This window comes from Anarrhichthys ocellatus, unplaced genomic scaffold (assembly GCF_004355925.1).
Source record: "Anarrhichthys ocellatus isolate YVR2014 unplaced genomic scaffold, GSC_Weel_1.0 scaffold2, whole genome shotgun sequence".
Classification (NCBI taxonomy): Eukaryota; Metazoa; Chordata; class Actinopteri; order Perciformes; family Anarhichadidae; genus Anarrhichthys; species Anarrhichthys ocellatus.
The window spans coordinates 15,258,484-15,279,304 of NW_022280032.1; the positions used below are offsets into that span (position 1 = coordinate 15,258,484).

General features: G+C 41.9%; 3 protein-coding genes and 1 long non-coding RNA gene across 4 annotated transcripts in view; all 4 read left to right on the plus strand.

Moving 5' to 3' along the window:
* The window catches only part of hrasa (HRas proto-oncogene, GTPase a), a 14,929-nt gene extending 5,687 nt beyond the window's left edge, over window positions 1-9,242 (plus strand). Inside the window, exons 2-6 of the mRNA XM_031858346.1 lie at window positions 1,540-1,698; window positions 2,535-2,713; window positions 4,221-4,380; window positions 6,049-6,173; window positions 6,394-9,242. Of these exons, the coding sequence (XP_031714206.1) occupies window positions 1,588-1,698; window positions 2,535-2,713; window positions 4,221-4,380; window positions 6,049-6,168 (570 nt within the window). The 5' untranslated portion in view covers window positions 1,540-1,587 and the 3' untranslated portion in view covers window positions 6,169-6,173; window positions 6,394-9,242. The remainder of the gene's footprint in view (window positions 1-1,539; window positions 1,699-2,534; window positions 2,714-4,220; window positions 4,381-6,048; window positions 6,174-6,393) is intronic.
* An 88-nt stretch (window positions 9,243-9,330) lies between these two features.
* LOC116389576 (tumor susceptibility gene 101 protein) lies at window positions 9,331-11,066 on the plus strand. The gene is given in 5 exon segments (XM_075447377.1): window positions 9,331-10,224; window positions 10,327-10,411; window positions 10,510-10,575; window positions 10,741-10,782; window positions 10,785-11,066. Coding segments are annotated over 5 exon segments (279 nt in total). The 5' UTR covers window positions 9,331-10,182; the 3' UTR covers window positions 10,829-11,066.
* Window positions 11,067-11,076: 10 nt separating this feature from the next.
* On the plus strand, window positions 11,077-11,848 carry LOC116389583 (uncharacterized). Its single transcript, XR_004213119.1, has 2 exons — window positions 11,077-11,176; window positions 11,388-11,848. It is a non-coding gene; the product is annotated as an uncharacterized LOC116389583 (long non-coding RNA).
* Window positions 11,849-12,323: 475 nt separating this feature from the next.
* tsg101a (tumor susceptibility 101a) lies at window positions 12,324-20,773 on the plus strand. The gene is made up of 10 exons (XM_031858318.1): window positions 12,324-12,742; window positions 13,406-13,493; window positions 13,615-13,680; window positions 14,315-14,478; window positions 14,861-14,987; window positions 16,018-16,075; window positions 16,290-16,384; window positions 18,658-18,860; window positions 18,990-19,229; window positions 19,669-20,773. The coding sequence occupies exons 1-10, from the start codon at window positions 12,701-12,703 to the stop codon at window positions 19,756-19,758; spliced, it is 1,173 nt and encodes a 390-aa protein (XP_031714178.1). The 5' UTR covers window positions 12,324-12,700; the 3' UTR covers window positions 19,759-20,773.
* The last annotated feature ends 48 nt before the right edge of the window (window positions 20,774-20,821 follow it).

Here is a 20,821-nt window from a genome sequence, read left to right on the forward strand (position 1 = left end):
TGTGTGTGTGTGTGTGTGTGTGTGTGTGTGTGTGTGTGTGTGTGTGTTAGCCAAAGGTTTGGTGATCTCACGGTGACTTCACGTCTTTCTAGTTCTGACTCATCGTGTACCATGGCGTGCTCTCGGGTCATGTTCGGGCCATTTGGTAACTTTGTGGTACTTTTGCAAATAGCTGAGTCACACTTTGTCACTGTATGTAGTGGACACACCCATATGACTACTTTTGTTAGCCGTTGATTCAACACGCCTGGAATTTCACTGGCCATCAGTGTTGTAAGGGTGCTGGTGATGTCAGGGGATCTGTGTGAGTGTGTGTGTGTGTCTTTGTATTACCTTCTGTGGCTGCATGTGTGGTTCCAGCTGACTCGATAGTTGGCATTGTGATAGCATGTTTGGCATTTTCTGCAAATTCCCACGTTTTTTTTAAGCATGCCTGGTCTTTCTGGTAAAATCCACATGAGTTGTTCTCCACCTCTATGGATGAAGGTGTTACTACCCAACCATTCTACAACATCTCCACCTGAGTTGTAGGAAATGCTCATTCACTATGAAATTATTTCAAAACCTACTTTTGATAAATGGTTTCTTTGATATTAAAAACTGTGAATCTAATGTTTTTTTTGAGCTAGCCAAGTTTCCCATAATTCTTTTGATGTTCAAGCATAATTTTGCATGTCATTCCAAGTCCTTCAAATTGTACCTGTCCATTTTGGAACTGCTCTACTCTTCCTAAAATGCTTACAGTTCCCCTCTAGGTCCAGACATTCATGTAAATGTGAAGTTCACCTGTGTTGTGTACGTTTTAACCGTCAGAAAATGGACATCACTTATGTTTTCTCCAGAGACGGACACGTTTCTTTAATAACATGCCCTGATTTATAGTCGGGGCAGCCCTGTTACATCGACGAGACCTCTTAAGTGGGTTCAGTGTGTCCACAGGGGACAACTGCAGACCCACCTGAAGTCATAAAAACCTTTCTTTTGGCCTCTCGTTCTGTTACTATGGATTGGTCCCGATGGAGAAAGCAAGGCAAAGCAACAAACAGTTCACAGCCGAAGCCTAGCTCTGTTGGTAATAGTGAAGAGTGATGGTTGACAGGAACAATTATGCAGATCCTTTTGAAAGATATTTCACTTAAAAAACTTTTTGTTCCGTGTGTTTCTTTTCTCCCTTAAATAAATGTTATGATTTTTTTTTTTAAATGTTTGATCATTTTTGCTCTGGCGTCTGTCACCGTGGGGTTCAAAGGAAGTATTGTGAAGCCTGAGTGATGAGGACCGTGGAACATTGAGGACCTTCAGCATATTTTTCACATTCTCCTTTGAGGGTCTCAACCTTAGCTCCCACCACACTCTCACACACACACGCACAAAAACCACAGATGTTTCTCACCACTGGGCAGCAGTGGCTGTGGGCTGCATCGTAGCAGTCCAGTGGCAGAGAATAGACTCCGTACGTCTGTTGTTCTGCTCAAACCCGGTAATGTGTGTGTACGCTTCTTGTCTGTGCTCACCTGCACCTTTCTTCCCCTCCCGCAGTGGCGTTTGTGTGGTGAGCAGCAACAGCAGCAGCAGCAGCGGCTAAAGATGACGGAGTATAAGCTGGTGGTGGTGGGAGCTGGAGGCGTGGGCAAGAGTGCACTCACCATCCAGCTCATCCAGAACCACTTTGTGGATGAATATGACCCCACCATAGAGGTATGACTCTCTTCTGCATGTTCTCCACGTCATTCTCGTGGGAGACCTCTTGGGTGTTGGGGTGGGAAGGTAAATCATTTCCAGCTCCCCCCTTGTATTGTTGTGTGGTTATCCACCACTTTTACATCTATGTGGTAGAATGCATGCATTAATTAACATATTTGTTTATATGAAAGTCTAACCCCACCTTCTGAACAATATTGTCTGGACCCTATTGAGAAGACAGCTCAGTCTAAAGTTAATTTAATTACATTAAACAAATGTCTGTCAATTCTCCAAACGAACAGGCTTGGAAGAAATTCCTAATTTGCAATTCATATATTTGAATGAAAACAATACATCGAAAAAAATCTTGCAGACATTGTAAAGAGGAGAGGGAAGCCAGTGAGAATGTTTTCTCCTCTCTTCTTCCCTCTCTTTCTCACCACGCCTGCCTCTGGCCAGACAATGTCCTTTTTGTGTATTGGCATTCCTGGCCCCTATGCTCTAACAAACAAAGGGACGGCACTCCGTGTTTTTGTGGCCGCGCGCTGGAAGGCTAAACATTGGCTCCGATACCCTGCTCCTCTGATCTATACGTGTGCATTTTTACCCGGAATTGGACAGGGAATTGACAACAGATACCAGTTCATACACATTCAATCAACATCTCTGTGTGTTTATATATGAACATGCTGCTTAGCGCTGAGTGGCGAAGCATGTAACAACATCAGTAGACCCACATTTGCCTCAAATTCCACCTGAACCCCTCTGTTTTTAGTGTCTGACTTTCGTTACAGATTGCTCACCCACACATTTGTACTACCTCCCCAATTTGTGACCCTTTTTTCCCGCAGGACTCGTACCGGAAACAGGTTGTGATCGATGGGGAGACCTGCCTGCTGGACATCCTGGACACTGCAGGTCAGGAGGAGTACAGCGCCATGAGGGATCAGTACATGAGGACAGGGGAGGGCTTCCTCTGTGTCTTCGCCATCAACAACACCAAGTCTTTTGAGGACATTCACCAGTACAGGTGTGTATAAGAGCGAGGCGAAGAAAGAGGGTTTGGGTTTAGTTGTGACGTTGATGTGGAGCATTGTGAGATCCGCCGTTGCCGACGTGAACCTAAGCATTTACCCTCTTCACAGACCAGTTGGGGCGGAGGACAGAAACAAAGTGATTTCTGTTCCCTCTCTTCTAAGCTTCTGTGTATGTGTATTTGTACATTCAGTGTGTGTTGCAGGGACTCCCATGAGGTCTGGATAGAGAGGGGTGTGTATATACGTATGTGTGCCAGCTCGCTGCAGTAGTTGGGTGATGTCATGCTGTAACGTTTAACGCAGCTAAAGAAAGCTTAGCCCCCAACTGGAGGATTACAGCATGATGCCAATGAAATCGATCCTGACTCAATTAGAGGAGCGGAGAGAGAGAGAGAGAGAGAGGTAGCACTTTCAAGGACAGGGAAGGAGAAAGGGGGGGAGAGATTCAGCTGGAGATGACAGTGTTCTCTCTCCCTTTGCCACATTTTGTCTTTCTCATCACATTAGGCACCCACTTGTCAGTCTTGCACAGGGCAAGTAAAAGAGGCTGCATATTAACTTTGCCACTTCCTCTACAGGTTTGCAGGTCATTTCTTTTGAGTTTCTTACACGCACATTTGTTTGGCTTTGCTGCCATTGCAGTCGAGCCTTTTTTATTTTGAGCCCGGCCGATACAACTGCTGATATCACTGCAAAACCATTGTGTAGCTTGTGAAAGCGTGCATGGATCTTTCGCTGGATGCTAGAATAGGTGGCGGTCCGGTTAGAGCCGTCGAGTTATTTAAAGATGTGTGGTCTATTTTATCGACAAAAATAGTCAGAGGCATTTCTGCAGAACTTCTGCTCCACTGTTGGCACATACTGGCATGGTACCCGCTTAAAACTGGGCATGATTTGAACCAGCCAGCACTATTAGACCGAATGCACCAAGAGTCTCAACCACATATGACGAGGTGTAAACATGTCTGCTTTGACATCAAGACTCGGAGCAACCGTGGTCATGAGCACCATTCGCAGTGTTGGCTGCAGGGCAGGGCTGCCTGTAGCGGATGCATCCTGCCATACCGTGGCTTAGGGAGAAGCAGGGCTGAGCTGATAGATTGATCTGACCCACTCCTCTCAGCCAGTTTCCCCCTGGCTGCCTGGCGTTTGGCGCTGGCTGCTGTAGTGATGAGGTAATGCTGTTCGCCGCCTGCCTGTTGTCCCTCCCTCCCCCCCTCCCTTCGACTCCACATCCCCTCCTTCAGCAGTGCAGTGCAGTGCAGTGCAGCACAGCCCAGCACCGGCGGGCTCTGGCTCTTCCTCAGGGTCCTAGAGCTCCCTGGGTGGTTTTGCTCTCCAGTGGTGGAGCTGCTGTTGTTTATGAAGCAGGGAGGATCCCAGGCAAGAGATATGTCCCTGTGTGTCTAAATGCAGTGCCCGGGTTTGAGTTAAGGAAACGGCCAAAAGTTTTGCAATTAAATATCAACTGTGGAAATGTTCTTGTTCTGCAATTCACAGAGAACAGATTAAACGTGTGAAGGACTCAGACGACGTTCCCATGGTGCTTGTGGGAAACAAATGTGACCTCCCGGCACGCACGGTGGACACAAGGCAAGCCCAGGAACTCGCCCGCTCTTACGGCATCCCTTACATCGAGACCTCTGCCAAAACACGACAGGTAGGTAGTGAGCAGGAAGCACACAGCCACAATACCACACATGCACTTTCCTGGAAGATCCCTTTTCTTTCTCTCTCTGGTATTGAAAACAACCTTTAAAGGTCCAGTGTGTTGGATTCATGAGGATCCATTGGCAGAAATGGAATATAATATTAATAACAATGTTTTTATTAGTGTATAATCACCTGAGACTAAGAATCGTTGTGTTTTCATTACCTTAGGATGAGCCCTTCATATCTTCATAGTCCGCCATGTTTCTGAAGTAGCAACAGAGCAAACAAACCAAACAATGGCTCTAATAACTAGTTCCATGTAACTGCTTTACGTAATTGGATTATATATGTAATTTTAATTTGTTGCAGTTGCTGAGAAAAATATATATAATTAAATTGCAGTTGCTAATCAAAATGTTTGTGATTACAAAGAGGTTACAAAAGAATATATTGCTTTTTGGTAAAATGCTTGTATGAAGAGTCTGTTGCTTTGTGATCGATTAACTAGTGGATTAGCGGTGGCAGGACACATCCAGGCCGAACCCACGGCAGCACTACGGCGACTGCTCTCCGCTCACCCCTCGTCGGACTGACAGGCGCCTAAAGACAGAATTCACACACACGGTTCATTCCCATCCGGAGCCCGCAGTGATTGTTTCTAAGATTTTAAGAGTCCCCGGCCACTACTGGTACTTCATCGATTCTCTTTCTCCTTGCCCAGTTTCAAACATTTGTTAGGAAAGTAATCGAATGTAATAAGTTACATTCCTAATTACATTTTTAACAGGGCAGCTAGTAATGACTAATTACATATTAACAGGGTAACTAGTAATCTGCAAACCATCACATTACAAAAGTAACCTTCCAAAGATTGCTGAAGGTCCGCCGTCTGAATTTCGTTGCTCCTAAAGTAGATGAGGCGATGGTCCTGAAGGATACCGCGGTTTTGCACTCGGTGGCTCACGTTACGTTAGCGCAGTCTTTAAAGGGGAGGAGTAAGCTGAGGGGTATCTGCAACCTCACCGCTAGATGCCACTTAATCCTACACACTGGACCTCTTCATTTCACCGATTAGTTCATTTTTCCTCCCATCTTTGCGAGCCACAATATTCAGATTCTATGTAAATCTGAACTCGCCCTGTGCTCCATCGTTCTGCAGTAAACAGGTTATCACAGCGTCCTACTATGGGCTCTGCGGTGTTCCACATTGTACGCGTATTCATGCACATGAAGAGCCGTGAATGGCCCCGCGGTACGATGTTATTTGTGTTGCTGGAAACATTTTATCATGCCGCAGGCAGTGACTCATAGCCAGGTTACCTTGGCTTGAGAGCAGAGCTCCATTATTTGAAAGGCTTCGTAAGGACAAGTCGCTGCACAGCTCCCACCGCCTGTGACTCACTGTCACACATTATGTGGGAACATACATTCATCATTGAAAGTCTCCCATTCAACCAGAACAGCGTGTAAAGAACTAAGTGACGGACTTCTTTTTTTAGTCTTTTGATATATCCAGGTTGCCATGGCGATGTTACCAGGCCTCTCAATGTTGAGTACACCTGAGAGGTCTGCTGTCTGTCACAAAGGGGTGTATGCGGTGTACTCCCAGTTAAAATTGACCATTGCAAGTGCCCAGATCTTTGTGCAACCCTCCGGTGTGTCCGTGTGTTCGCAGGGAGTAGAGGACGCCTTCTACACGCTGGTTAGAGAGATCAGACAGCATAAGCTGAGGAAGCTGAACCCGCCGGACGAGAGCGGTCAGGACTGTATGAGCTGTCGCTGTGTGGTGTCGTGATGCAGGTGAGACACGTCTCCAGAAATGTATTTTTATTTAGTGTTACGCAGCAATAATGGGAGTCCAAATTGGTCTGTTATGCTAAAACTCGCACGTCTTCTTCTTTTAATGCGTTTGACTTCTCATTGTAGCTAAAAAATAAATGTGAACCCTCAGTTTCAATTTTTCCCCAGAAACGATAAAGTGCCATTAACACCCCCCCCCCCTTGTCTTTTCTTTCCCCAGCTGACTGTTGCATGTTGAGGAGAAATGCTACGGCGCGTAGTGGCAGCATGGACTTAAAGATAGAACGTTAAAACAACTCAATGATGAAATATAAACTTTTTCAAAAAGAGGAGGATTGAAGCAAAAGCTCTCAAGGAAACCAACCAGAGCTGACTGAACCATAGACCTTCATGGGAAGGAGGATTTGGACTGTTGCCTTAACGGCTATCTGAACTATCGGTCCGGTCCCTTTTATTTGGTCCACGTGTCGACCTGTGAGCAACACCACTAATGACTCTTTGTCAACTCCAGTGTGGTCTCGCTGGATGGCTCAACAAGTTTCCTGCTAACTTATTGTTTTCAGTCTCAACACTGGTCTTGAAGGGGGTGTCTCTGACCCCCTCCCACCTTGAAAGCCTAATTCCACTCCCCCTGCCTGCCCACTGGAAGGACTGACTGACTTAAATGGAAAGGACTGGAACATAAATACCCCTCCCCCGACTACCTGCCTTTGGTTTCCTTCACTATACTGGATACAAGGGGTGGAGGCTGACATGGGAATGACTATAATTTGTTGTTTTAACTGTTAGCCTAGCTGTACAAAATCTTTTGATTTTTTTTTTTTTTTTTTTTTTTTTTTTTTGATATGATACATTTTGTTTGTGATTGCAGAATTTGAAAAGTCACAGAGCAATATGCGAGTAAGGGCGTTCATCACAGGTGACACCCGGCTTGACATTAATCATGACCTGCCTGGCGTAGTTGGAATTTCTTTATAGGAAGATAGATGAATTCCCAGAATGCAGCTGCCTTCTCTCCTTTCAAATGTGTTTTTCTTTGCTACAGTCAAGAGTTGACTTTGTGGAATAATAATAGTAATGGCTAATGTACGTAGGTTCTGGTGCAATAGATTTATTTACTGTTCAACTCACACAACGTTTTGGGAATGAACCACCTCTCATTGCTACTGGTTTTACTTTGGTAGGGAAGCGGTTTGTATCTGTCGGAGGAAAACTCTGCACTTGTACAGTCACACAATGACAGGTTATGGTTTGAGACAAAAATGACAACCAGTTTTTTTTCGTTTTTTTTTTCTTCTTGCATTTCATTTCGGTAAGCGTATGCTGTACAACTCTTATTTACTACACGGGGATAACGGCTATTTTTTTAGATTGCAAGAATCACTCCTTGTTGATAATACGGCTCAGGAATCAGGGTCCAGGAAAGTCTCACCAGTCCTGGCAACCCCCAGGGTTAAGGATGTCACCAGTTAGCTTTGCAGAGTGTAACGCACAAAGTCCTGCCTCAAGAGTCCAACTTGAGTTTTTCCTCACACCATGCGATCCTCACAACCTGCTCCTCTTTCTCTGCCACCTCAGTTCTGCAACGGAACAATAACCGGTCAGGTGCTACTCATGTCAGAACCATATTTACTGTATATGTGGGACTATTGTGTGTAATAGGTGATGGATATTGGGTGACGTGAGTACGTCGCTTTGTTAAATTAATACCGACTAGCTTGTGCTCTCCACAACTGCATTAATTTGCTGCCTAAATGGGGAAAAAAAGACTGCTCTGGATTTACTTAGCCTTATCGTTTAGCTAGTTTGTACCTCATGTATGCAGCGAGCTCTACCCGAGACGAATATGTGTTCTGCTGGCTGCATTGTTTATGTGTGCAACTAAAAAAATAAAAATAAAAAAAATGTGTGTTGACTTTAGACATGCGCTGTATAGAATTTGAAAGACAAGGCAAGTCCCTGAAAACACTACACTGATTTAAAGAAGGGGGTTTTCTGTAATAGCATGTGCGTCTGAATGTGATTCTGCTTAGCAAGACTGAAAAACAACACAGTTTAAGTATATATGCCGGGTTGTCTTGCTGTCATGTTCATATGAAGTTTCCTTCTCAAAACATTGGAACATGTGATGATGATGATGATTACTAGAAATTGTTACTTTAAGTCAAGGTTATACTTGAACAATTCAGAGAGTTGGTCATGTATGATGATGTATAGCGCTCCAGACACTACAGGCAGGTTTTAGCAACAAGCTCCAGATGCAAACCTCAGAGGAATCCCAGACTTCTTCCACGAAAGATGTCACATGTTATTTGGCCTTTGTCTCCTGTCGAGGGAAACAAAATGTTTATTTCTGACCGAATTGATTTTGTACAGTTAAAGGTTCCCTCATAACATGGCTTAAAGATGATATGATCAGTCCGGTTTAGCGTGGATGGTTGTGAAGTTGTTTTTAATCAGTTAAGTGTTCATTTCTCTGCTCGGAGGAAGGATATGAACTGTGAATGTGTTTTGAGTCGTTAGATATGTTTGAAAGAAGCCTCGTGTTTAAAATTTACGATATTGTAATAATGCAGGAGTGGATCCTTAGGTCCCACTTTTGACTGTGTTGTTTCTAACTTTTATTTTTCACCCATTGTGCTCCAAAAAAAAAAAAAAAGGGTGTGGCATTTGTAACATGTAATTACAGTCCTGATAGTATGCTTGTCCTCTCCCTGTCAATCTTTAAACAGTACATCCATGGTAATACATAGAATTCCACAAATCTTTGTATTCAAATTCCTGTTTCATTAGCTACCTTCATCATGTTGCCACAGGCATACTCCAGCCAGCAAACAATAAGTAGACATGTCAGAAGACCTAGAGAGCATGACGGAGACTGTACGGACCATAGGGAGATTTGCACAAGGATAAAGTGGGCTCAAGGGCTTGTTTCGCCCTTGCAAACTGCGGATGGAGGTGTGGAAGGAATTTATGAAAATGACAACTGTTTAGCTATTTAAGATGTATTTACTCTTTGAAAATGTGGCAAATGTATTGCAGGACAGGAATAAAGATGTCAAGATGAAACTGTGTCTTTGGTCCCTCAACTGTCTAACTTTTAGATCATGTTGCTCTCAAATATAGGATTTGCTGCCACCTGCAGGCTGCTTTGTGTATCATATTTGAGTGAAAAAAAAGCATAGGAGACAGAATTGTATTACAAAAAACTTGAATAATTTACTGTTACACTGTGGTGTAAACTCAGCTGAACGATATACATGTTCTTGGCAAATGCTTTGCCTGTTTGAATGGGAGGGTCACAATGTACGATATCGTGTGCTTTGCTTTATGGGGACAAGTACAGCTGTGATCAAGGTTCAAAAGACCGTCATAAATGTGTTTACACAAGAGTTACCGTCAGCAGTGCCATGTATGAAGAGTTTTAGGTTCCACAGGTGAATAGGGAGTCACTTTCAGGAAGGAGGAATTATGCAGGAAATATACTGTCTGGAGTGATAAAAAGCAGCTCAATGGGGCATGGTATAAGAATACTATTAATTTGTAATTTTGCATATTTTCTAAGTATATACAAATAAATGTTAATACACTGAGTTAAATGTAAAGATGTTGGAGAACAACCAATCTCCTCTGATGAATACAATGTAAAAGTACAGTAAGTATGCCTTTTCAAAATAGAGCATTTGAGAGGTTTTTGGATTTGTATTACTGCTGCTATTGTTGTTTATTTTACTATGTAACCCATATGGAATGAATGGTTTGACGGCAGTCACAGGTCAAAATGATTATTTTTCTGTCTTGTTTGTTCAAACCATGTAGCCTAGTTACAGCTTTTTAGGGCCGGTGATTTACATAATTGTGAGGCTGTTCTCTCACTGGCTTTCAAGTGTCGTAAAAGCTACAGGCAGTTATTCATAAACCCGAGACAGACAGAAAGGCGGAATTGGTGAGTGTTGGTGATCAAAAACATACACAGAAAAGATATTTTCCTTTTGGATGAACTGTGATCATGCCGTACTATGAGAATGTGATTAAGAAAATGCTCCCTAAGGTAAGAATAATTATTAACAATTGAAATAAGAATTTAGTCTCCTGAAATCATGTAGAATGTATATTCTGTTCAGTGTTTGTTTTGTATCCTTTCATTTTGAAGACATATCTCCGCCAACATGTGGCCCGTGAAATATATGTTGCACTGACTCACTTCCAAAGCCTTGTGCCCATGATGGATAAATATGGTAAGAAGCTAAATAACTGCTAACAATCTGTTTCTGAACTTATTCAACCTGGGAAAAATTCAACAAGTGCTATATCGTCAGTCTTCAATTTCTTTCAGTTTACAATGATGGAACCACGAAAAACTTGATGAGTCTAACCGGAACCATTCCTGTCATGTTTGAAGGTAACAATGACTTTGCACTTTATGCTGTTTGTGAGCAGTTTAATTATAATGAGAAGCTGACTCTGACGTGGATTCTGAACAGTTTTTGATTCTAAAAATAAGTCAGGTAAAGCTCATAATCTCGTAGAAGATAAAATACCCTTTCCCTCTGTTCTTATATACAAGGCAAGACCTACAACATTCCTGTCTGCCTGTGGATTGAGGAAAGCTACCCCCAAACTGCTCCCATCTGCTATGTCAGACCCACATGTGAGATGACGGTCCTCAGTGGAAAGTATATCTCCAGCAATGGTGAAGTCATGCTGCCTTACCTGGAGGAGTGGAAGGAAGGAGTGAGGATTTAAATGATACCTTGTACTCTTTCACTAGTCTGCATGTAAAAAGAGATATAGACAACGGCACCTGTGTTGTTACTGATGTTGGCTGGCACTTACATGTACAGAATGGTGAGCTTTAGAGCTTTACATGTTTCATGCGGGATTTCCTTTCTCCTATCAGGGCGAATGTGACCTAGTGAGCCTACTGCAGGTGATGGTTGTTGTGTTCGGAGACTTCCCTCCTGTATGCATGCAGTCTCATCCAGAGCCCGAACAAGATCCTTGTAAGTTACACTCACACAAGCAGGAACAAGTTTCAAAACAACACATATATCCTCTAGATACAAGTTGATGTTGACAAGACAGGTGCATATCCAGGCCACACCTGATTCAGTGTGAATCTTTTACATTACTTTCTTCCTGTTAACATGTTTATGAATTTGTTGTGACTGATAATGACCTTCTAAAATGACAAATATATATATATTTTTATAGGTTGGCTTCAGTTCCACAGACAAGCAGAGGTGCTTTCAAGGACAGATGGAAGTTTGTATCTGCATTTAGCCAGTGAAGATGATCTACCTATCCAGCAAGAAAATGAAACCAGCTGTTAGCTTTGTGGACTGTTTGTGTGTTGGCTGTGATGAAGTGTTTTGATCCTGTGTACAGTGTCAGATGGTATCCATTGATTATTTCAAGGTTATTTCATTGATGATTTCAGATAAATAACAGCATGCTGTATTTTTGTCAAATGATTTAGACTGTAAATGTCATGCAGCACCTGATGAAAAACATATTGACCGTGTTTGGTATGAATGTATTGGATTCTTTTTTTAAATATGTACTTCATTTGAACATAACAAACTACAACAAACAAATGTGGCATTTGAATGCTTGTGTGTTAAAAGACTCAAATTGCTTTACAAGCTGTTCATAAAACCTTATATGCACCCTAAGGCCTTTGTTGCGTTCTTATCCACAAATGTTTTGGACTTTTGACCAGTGAAGAGACAAGTTAGTAACTTGAAGAATACACATGCAGCCAGGTATATAATCCAACAGATCATAATACATTGTAATTTGAGGTTTATTTAATTTTTACATAGAATCTATCTGACAACTCTTCCGTTAAATTGAAAAACTATTACTTACAAGAGTTTCTCAGTTACTGTCTTTAAAATTGTTGTGACTTCTTTTGTCAAACGTTTCAGTTCATAAAGTGAAAACTTAGATTAACCACCTCTCCCATAAAAACAATGTACTGTTCCCAAAGACAGGACTAGCACCTTAATACAACCTCTTGTAAAAAGTGACTAAATCATTGTCGTGTTGTAAATAAAGATATGATGGGAAAGACTTGTAAATAATTGTTTTGTATAATTACAAAACAATGTGTGACGGTAAACTCACCTGACCACGCCTGCTCGTCTCCTGCTAGCGTCACATGCATACCGGAAGCAGTCAGGTGGAATACCGGAAATTCCTTTTGTTGACCATCGGATATTTGTTTTTCGGCCCTTTTCAGGAACTATTAACTAGTTGTTTTTGTGTTCTTTTTTGTATTGAATTTTGGCGCGTTGACAACAGAGTTATTACTCGTGTTGGACTGGAGGGCTCCATATAGACACCAAATCATTGTAGTGGGGCCCGAGGCTGGGCTAACTGTAGCCTAGCATTCAGTGAAGTCCTGCTAGCCAGCATTAGCTTGTGTTAGCTGTCAGTGTAGCTGGGTTATAAGTCAGCCGTTCACTCATTTAGGTTAACTCATTGATAAGAACGGTGAAAACAAAAACAAAAACATACAAACCATGGCAGTTGTCAACGAAGCTGTCCTGAAGAAAATGCTGAAGGTAAGTGTGACGGTGGCCAACAGTAGCACGTTAGCTAGCTAATGTTACCGATACCAAACATGACACAATCGGTTAACGTCAGCAGACTAACATTTCCTGAAATGGTTAATGCTTAATAATGCCTGTATTCTCTTTAACTTTAGTACGTTAAACATATGGTTCTGTTAAATGTGTTAATGCATTTAACTGAGATCCCTCGTACAAATATGTGTTAACCTAACGTTAGCTGTTACGTTTTTACCATCTAGCATAGCCAGCTAAGCTAGCTAACATCACTAAAACATTAGCTGTGAACTATAAACATATGTTTAAACCACCATTCATAGTTTGTATCCATATAAGTTAATCAAATAGTTGTTTCTTTTACAATAACGATCCAGAATGATGTACCGATTTACCACAACAAATACCACTTGTGTTGTACTAGTTACATGTTGTTGAATATGGTCCCTTATAAATAACTGTAATAATCTAAACTTCATTGAGTATTTTAACTATTATACTATTAATGATTTATGTTGTGTTTCTTAAATGAATAGTTTCTGGGTCATTCAGCCATTAGGCTTATTAGTTGTCAGCTCTGTCCAAATGTATTACCTGAGTGTCTTAACGTTCAATATGCTAACATACATTACTTTTTCATCTTTTGTTGTCATTGTCCAGCAATACAAATACAGGGATCTTACTGTTCGTGAGATAACCAATGTCATCATCCAGTACAAGGACTTGAAGCCAGTCATGGATGCTTATGGTAAATCGATACTGATCTCCTGTTTTTTAACTGTCAAGTCTCAGTTATATATTGTGTGATTAATTTACGGTAAATATCCAAATTGTTTTGCGTGTTGACATGAGATCTTCTTCCATTTCAGTGTTTAATGACGGCTCCACAAGAGACCTGATGAGCCTGACAGGAACTGTCCCAGTGAGCTACAGAGGTGAAGAATGTTCACCTTGCTTTCTAAAAGAAACTGTTTCTCTATCAAAATAATGAACATAAAGACATATTACTTGTGTTTCTTAGTAGAAGCTGAAAGACTGGGGCATAGAAACTGTCAGTTTCTGTTTAGTTTTGCTTCTTCACTCACCTACTCTTTCACTGTAGCTCGCTTTATTTATCTTGCAAACCTGTCGTCTCTAGGTTCAAGTAGAGCAAGTGGAAAATGCCTAATTGTGTCAGCTATGGCGAGAATCCACCTCAACCAAAACACATACAGTTTAAAGACATGCTTGTGTCTCTGCAAAAAAATTGCCACTTGTATTTTGTTACATCTTATAGTGAGCATCAAGCCAATTTTGGGTTTGGGATTACGAACATACATTGTTATCTTACTTGATACCAAGACATGGTTCCATTAGATTTTTAGCCTGTACAATTTAAATTAGTTTTTATATACAGTACATAGTAATTCTTGTTTGCTTCATGTAGAGGTCCAAATTGCACCTGAAAACAGAATACAGAAGTTTGCCTCAAAATAACAAAGTTATTCAAGCGTAGAGTGATGATGATGATGTTGAGACTTAAAAAAATATGATGTAATCATATTATAACATAGTTTATGTTTCCTGTAGGCAATATCTACAACATACCAGTGTGTCTGTGGATGCTGGACACGTATCCCTACAACCCTCCCATATGTTTTGTCAAACCGACCAGTGCCATGATGATCAAAACTGGCAAGCACATCGATGCCAATGGCAAGATCTACCTGCCTTATCTACATGAGTGGAAGCATGTAAGTGTGAGGTCTTAAGTCACTAGTTGTAATTACAGACTGTTTAGGCAAAGAAAGGCAAACATAGAAAAATAAATATTATAAAAGCTCTACATGTCTATTATTTGGGTAATGCTGTTATAGAGGATTTGAAGCGTCACTGCAGCAGTGACACGTTTTAAATCTGGCTCTAACATACAACACTAGTTGTATTATAATAGTAAGTTAAACTGGAATATTTTGTATTTGTCTACCAGTCAGAAAGCGCTGGATGGTACAATTATTTGCGCCGTGAATGTACCTGTGACTCTAGATATTATTTGTGGTTTTCCTGTTGATCATTCAAAGTAGCATTTAGCATTTGTTGTCTTTCTCAATGAAAACTTCTTTGTATGTCTTACAGCCTCAGTCAGACCTGTATGGTCTGATTCAGGTAATGACTGTGGTTTTTGGAGAGGAGCCTCCTGTGTTTTCTCGCCCCACCACACAAGCCCCCTATCAAGCGTTCCAAGCAGCCGGACCCCCTAACCGTGAGTGACACCCATTGTTATTGGGTTGCAGCAAAGCATTGTTTAATAGTGTCCGAAGAACAGGGTGACCCAAAGACTATAAATACTTCTATTAGCACCATATCACTTTGTATGAAAACATACCTAACACGTCTAAGTACACTGAAAGGTGTTTCTGATATGTTGGGCCACCCATTTAGATTAATGATGGTAGTCTAAATATCAAAAACACCTCTCAGTAAGCAATACAATTCATAAGCACCACAAACTACAGCTTCCAAAATATCCAAAGAGTTGAATATTCACCTTTCTTAAACAGTTTAAAGTGGCAATCTCGAAGATTTTCACAATCTATCGCCAAATGAGGTAACACAATGGTGATTGAGTTTATGGTCCACTGATGAAATTATTGCAATATTTATATTTTTGCAGTATAATGAACTGGCAACATTCCTGGAAAAAATGCTGTAATTCAGTTTTTCTCCATTGTATCACACAAAAAAATGGAGCTTTGCACACAATTATAAAAACTTGAAGCTCATGAATAAACAAAAAGACTCCAGACTGCTAAACTTTAAGCACCCTATCCATTGTTTACTCAAATACAAATTCTAAATCAACCAGGAAAAATAAAATGTAAACCTTTGTGAGGGTAAGATTGCTTTAGATTTAGCGAGGTGCACGTAAGAAACTGTGTGTAGTATATCCCGATAAATGATTGGATCACTATGTAGTAGCTTCCCACTGTAAAAACCTACGATGTGTGGGCTTCGTATTATGTCAGGAAACGTAGCATTTTTATACCGTGGCTGTGGAGACAATATATTGAAGATGATTCCTATTATTGCTAATGCTCATGCATTATTAGTGCTCATGCCTTAATATTGCATTATGGTTTGAGTGATGCATTTATTTCCTTAAGCACTAGATGGAGCTCAGATACCACTCCAGCACACACCATGGAGAAAATCTTTGAGAGAGTGAAAGAGTTAAATAATATGTTCACCCGTATGTCCTCAGATGTAATTGTTTCACCATCTCTGTACCTCAGCTTCCTATATGCCTGGCATGCCTGCAGTCTCACCCTACGGCCCAAATCCTAGCCCAGGGTAAGATATTTGCCGAGCAGTTCTCACACCTCTCCTCCAGATAACTCGTGCATGCTGCACTACCAAACATACCTGTCCTGGTATGTTTGTTTTTTCATGGTTTCTTGAGCAGCATATCAAACAGAAGCACTCTTATTCGTGGTTCAGTTACATTTAGAGCTGAAAGTTAAAATATAAACAATTGACTGTTTTTGGATCATTAAACTATTTGCAGAGGCTATCCGGGATACCAATACCCAGCGGGCAACTCTTACCCAGCCACTGCTGGACCTGCACACTACCCCACCCAGACTCCAGTTTCCACAGTGGGTATGTATCACATTTAGTATCCGGGGTGCTGTATTTCTTTGTCATGGTTAAAAGTTTTAAGTTCAAAATCAGCACATGTTTCAAATGTTTTTTTTACAAACTGCACAAGCACAGCAAGTTACAGATGAATATGTCCACTCAGAAACTGTTGTTTTCTGCACTCTTCTGTTTACGTTTCCCTTTTTGTGTTAGTATTACGACACAGTGATTCAATACTTAACTCACCCCTGATAAAACAATACATGTTCTCCTTTCTATGGCCCTTAGACGCTTGACATTTTGACTCTAACTCTCTCGCCCTCTGGTTGACTTTGGTGGCACGCTGAGCCACCAGTGAAAGGTCGTTAGTGTAACCAGAGTGGGGAGCATTAAAGGCCAAAGGGTAGGATGGATCTGATGGGGAAAGGCACAGCCTCTAGCCATCACACCCTACACCTCAGACACAGTTTTATATTTAGGCTGGCAACAGTAACTCCACACAAAGACTGAGCTATGATCAGGGGACCCATCTGCTGCCCCAACATGAGTTAACAGCACTGCACTGAAATGCTGGTCAAGGACCAGCATGCAGGAGGAGCTGTGCACCATATTTAGTAAAGGAGAAGAAATGGGTTCGCCTGTAGACTGCTCAGATCTCCAGGCTGAATCAACTCTGACATTTGTAGTGCTGACTCCAGACTACACATAAGGTGGTCTTCACTCTGAAGACATCCATCAGTGCATTTACTCTTACATAACCTGGTATTCAGTATATTACACAGTATATTACACATACAAGGAATTTGGCTACATGATTGGTGCAACAGTAAAACAGTGTAATAATGTAGAAAATATGAAAATTTACAATAAAATATGGTTAAAACAAAGTATATTATAAAGTGTCACGTGTATAGTAAAAGAGAAAAGATGTGCAAAAGTAAGAAATTGTCCTGGGGATGTAGTGTCTGAGTCAGTGGGGGTCCTGGGCTTTATCCCGGGTTAGGGGGCAGGGGTCCCTGAGGAGCTGGGGGAAGGGGACCTGTTGGTCTGGAGCTGGTGAATGGGATCATGGGGGATGGTGTCAGGACTCTCCCATTGTCTTTCAAAGCGTCAGTAAAGCTGGTTCAGCTCGTTTGCCCGGCAGAGGTAATTCATGGAGTGGGGGGGCTTTGGGCTTGTAGTTGGTGGTCTGAGACCTCTCCAGCTGGTGTTGCAGTTTCTCAGTGAACTGTGATTTAGCGTCTCTCACCGACTTGCTAAACCTGCATTTTGACCCTTTAAACACGTCCTTTGTCCGGACTCCTAAATGCCTGTTCCTTCTGCTAGCTGTCTGAGTTCAGCTGTGAACCAGGGTTTGTCACTGGTTTAACTCACCCTGGTGCCTGTTGGAGCACACAAGTTGATGTATTACGTGACAGCCTCTGTGTACTGTGTACTCATCCAGACTGTTGGTAGCAGTCCTGACAACATCCCAGTTTGTTCAGTCCAAGCACGCCCGAAGATCTTTGTTAAACAGAGCTTTAATATAATACATATGACAGAATATAATATCAAATGTATATATAAATTAGGGATGGGTCATGATTTTCAGAATAGTCAATTATAAATAATGGAATAGTTAATGCGACTTTTCGTCTTGTCTTTAAAAAGTATGTTGAATAGTATTCTCGCTTGAAATGCCCGTCCCTAATATAACCCTGTGGATGTTACTCTACAATAAAACAGGACCATAAACTACAGCCATACAGTTTACACAAGGCAGTGTTACTGCTGGGATGTTCTATTGGATTGTATTGTTAGAGTTTATAAAGGGGTTTTCCAGTAACTGAGAATAAAGTTGTTCAAATGTGTCATAAGTATCCTACTTCAGTTTTCATAACTACCTCCTTTGCCAGGGCATTCTGATGACACATAACCTCAATGAATGAGCATCGAATGTTGGCTAATTACTGACTGGTGATAAGTTAACGGAAATACTTAAAGTAGGATAACAACTCCACCTTAAACAATTGCTACATGAGGATCCCTTTCTCTGATTACTTTGTTTTTCCTGTTTGAGCATCGTTGTAGTCCAATTTGTTTCTATGGTGAGAACACAGAATTCCTCTATTTGGATAACAAAAAAGGATATACATTTATTTGTATTCTAAATTGAAGTCATCTCATCAAGATGATCGGTTAATCCCTCCCACCTTGCTCAGGGTAGGATGTTTCTTTTTTTTTTTTTTTAAGTGTTTATAATCTGTCTTGCCTGTTCACTGTCTAACGTCACTCCTTAACGTCTTCCTCTGAAGGCCCGAACAGAGACGGCACCATCGGCGAGGACACCATCCGTGCATCTCTGATATCCGCTGTGAGTGACAAGCTTCGCTGGAGGATGAAAGAGGAGATGGATAGAGCTCAGGCGGAGCTAGATGCCCTGAAGCGAACAGAGGAGGATCTGAAGAAAGGACATCAGAAACTGGAGGAGATGGTCTCAAGACTGGACCAGGAAGTGGTGAGAAGTCCTCTTCTTGCACCTCTTTTTAATGTTATATTTGTATTTTTTCCAGTCCTCTACTGTCCCGCTATTTGGTCTATGATTAAAAAAAAAAAGATATGTTTGTAATCATTATGTTTCTACTAGTCTGAGGTTGACATGAACATCGAGCTGCTGAAGAGAAAGGACGAGGAGCTGAGTGAGGCCTTGGAGAAGATGGAGAACCAGTCGGAGAACAACGACATCGACGACGTCATCGTGCCCACAGCCCCGCTGTACAAACAGATCCTGAACCTGTATGCTGAAGAAAACGCTATTGAGGACACTATCTTTTACCTCGGAGAAGCCCTTCGCAGGGGCGTAATAGACCTCGAGGTGTTTCTTAAGGTGACAACACAACTACAACTAATGTGTGCGGCACAATGTCTAATCAGCCTGCAAAGTGAAAACGGCACGTTAGCAGAGCGGCAGTTCTCGATCTGGGTCCACACAGGAGGTCTTCGGACACAGTGTTGAGTGTAGGTCAGAGCCCAACACACAATCACTGTTACAACATGCTTAAAACAGAAGAAAATAGACTTGAAGCATAAAGAGTATGCGTTGGGTCACAGTTCTTTTGCGGGTGCAGCACGAGTGAAACGCGAGGCATCATGCAGCCTCTATAGACCGTTGTATTGGTTAAAAAAAGAAGCTTATCTGTTCCGCAAGTGAGACGGACGCAGCTGAAACGCCTCCTGTGTAGACGCTCCTCAGGAGACACGGCCCAGCACACACTTGAGTCCTATGTGGCTTTAGCCTTAATGACTCTGATTCTCTTTTGTTCCAGCATGTTCGCCTTCTGTCCAGGAAGCAGTTCCAGCTCCGTGCCCTCATGCAGAAAGCCCGCAAGACTGCCGGTCTGAGTGACCTCTACTGACCCACGCTGACTACCAGGAAATGTTCATATTTTCACGCCCTCTAAGTCGCTTCCTTTTCCTCTTCTGTTTTATTCCCCCTTTTAATGTCTTCTTGTAGCTCTCCTCTTTTTAATCTAAAAAACAATCTTTTCTCGTGAGACAGAAATCTGAACAGCAACAACAGAGAACGATTGGAAACACAACCATCATGAAGAGCTGGGCTGTCCTGTGTTGCCACAGTTCTCATAGGACATCATTTGTTTTTTTGATCTGACCAAATACTTCATTGAGATCATTGTCAGTCGTGGCCCTTTTGCACCAATATTAAATAAACGCCACTGTGACCACATTGTGAACCAGGAACTGCGGTTGAAACTAAAACATGCTTAGCGCTCATGCCGTGTTGGTATAAGTGAGGTGGGAGCTTATTTTGTGTTTGTGGGTTGGCATACAGTGAGTCAGTGTGTCGACCTGTATATGTTGCAGTGCAGGGGAGCCTACAGATTCTGTTCACAGTCGCTTTCACAGACATTTGTCGAGTAAGCACAAATTGTTCGGAGCTAGCCGAGAGGGGCTTTGTAGCGAGAGCCCCATATGTCCACTGCTCTCATAATGAAAAGGTTACGCTCTGATATAAATACCCAGGGCAACCTTTCAGGAAGGACATGGGGTTCAGCCTCAGCATTTAATTCTGCATGAAGTCTGGCTCATGTTCAGTAGCCATGGAGTCAAAGGGATCACTTTTCATACAGTAGAGGTGATGATGAACATCGACGGGGAACTGTATTTCTTCACTGTCTTCTTTGGGTCTTTTAATGGGCTACATTTCGAGCCCCCTTTCCATTTGATCACACTACTATTTGTATTTCCGGTTTCCCTGTGTCTCTTTCCGAGGGTTTGAGAAAGGTTCTGTGTGTCAGCTGCTCAGGTTCACCCTCCGGTCTGACTGCATTAACCAGTCTATCATGTACAGTGTCTCTGTTGAAGGTGGATGAGTCTTCACAGACTTTATTCTAAGGTGTTTTCTTTTCCTTTGCTTTTCTGTTTTCCCTGTGCTGTCCACTTATTCTCAGGCCTGCTGAG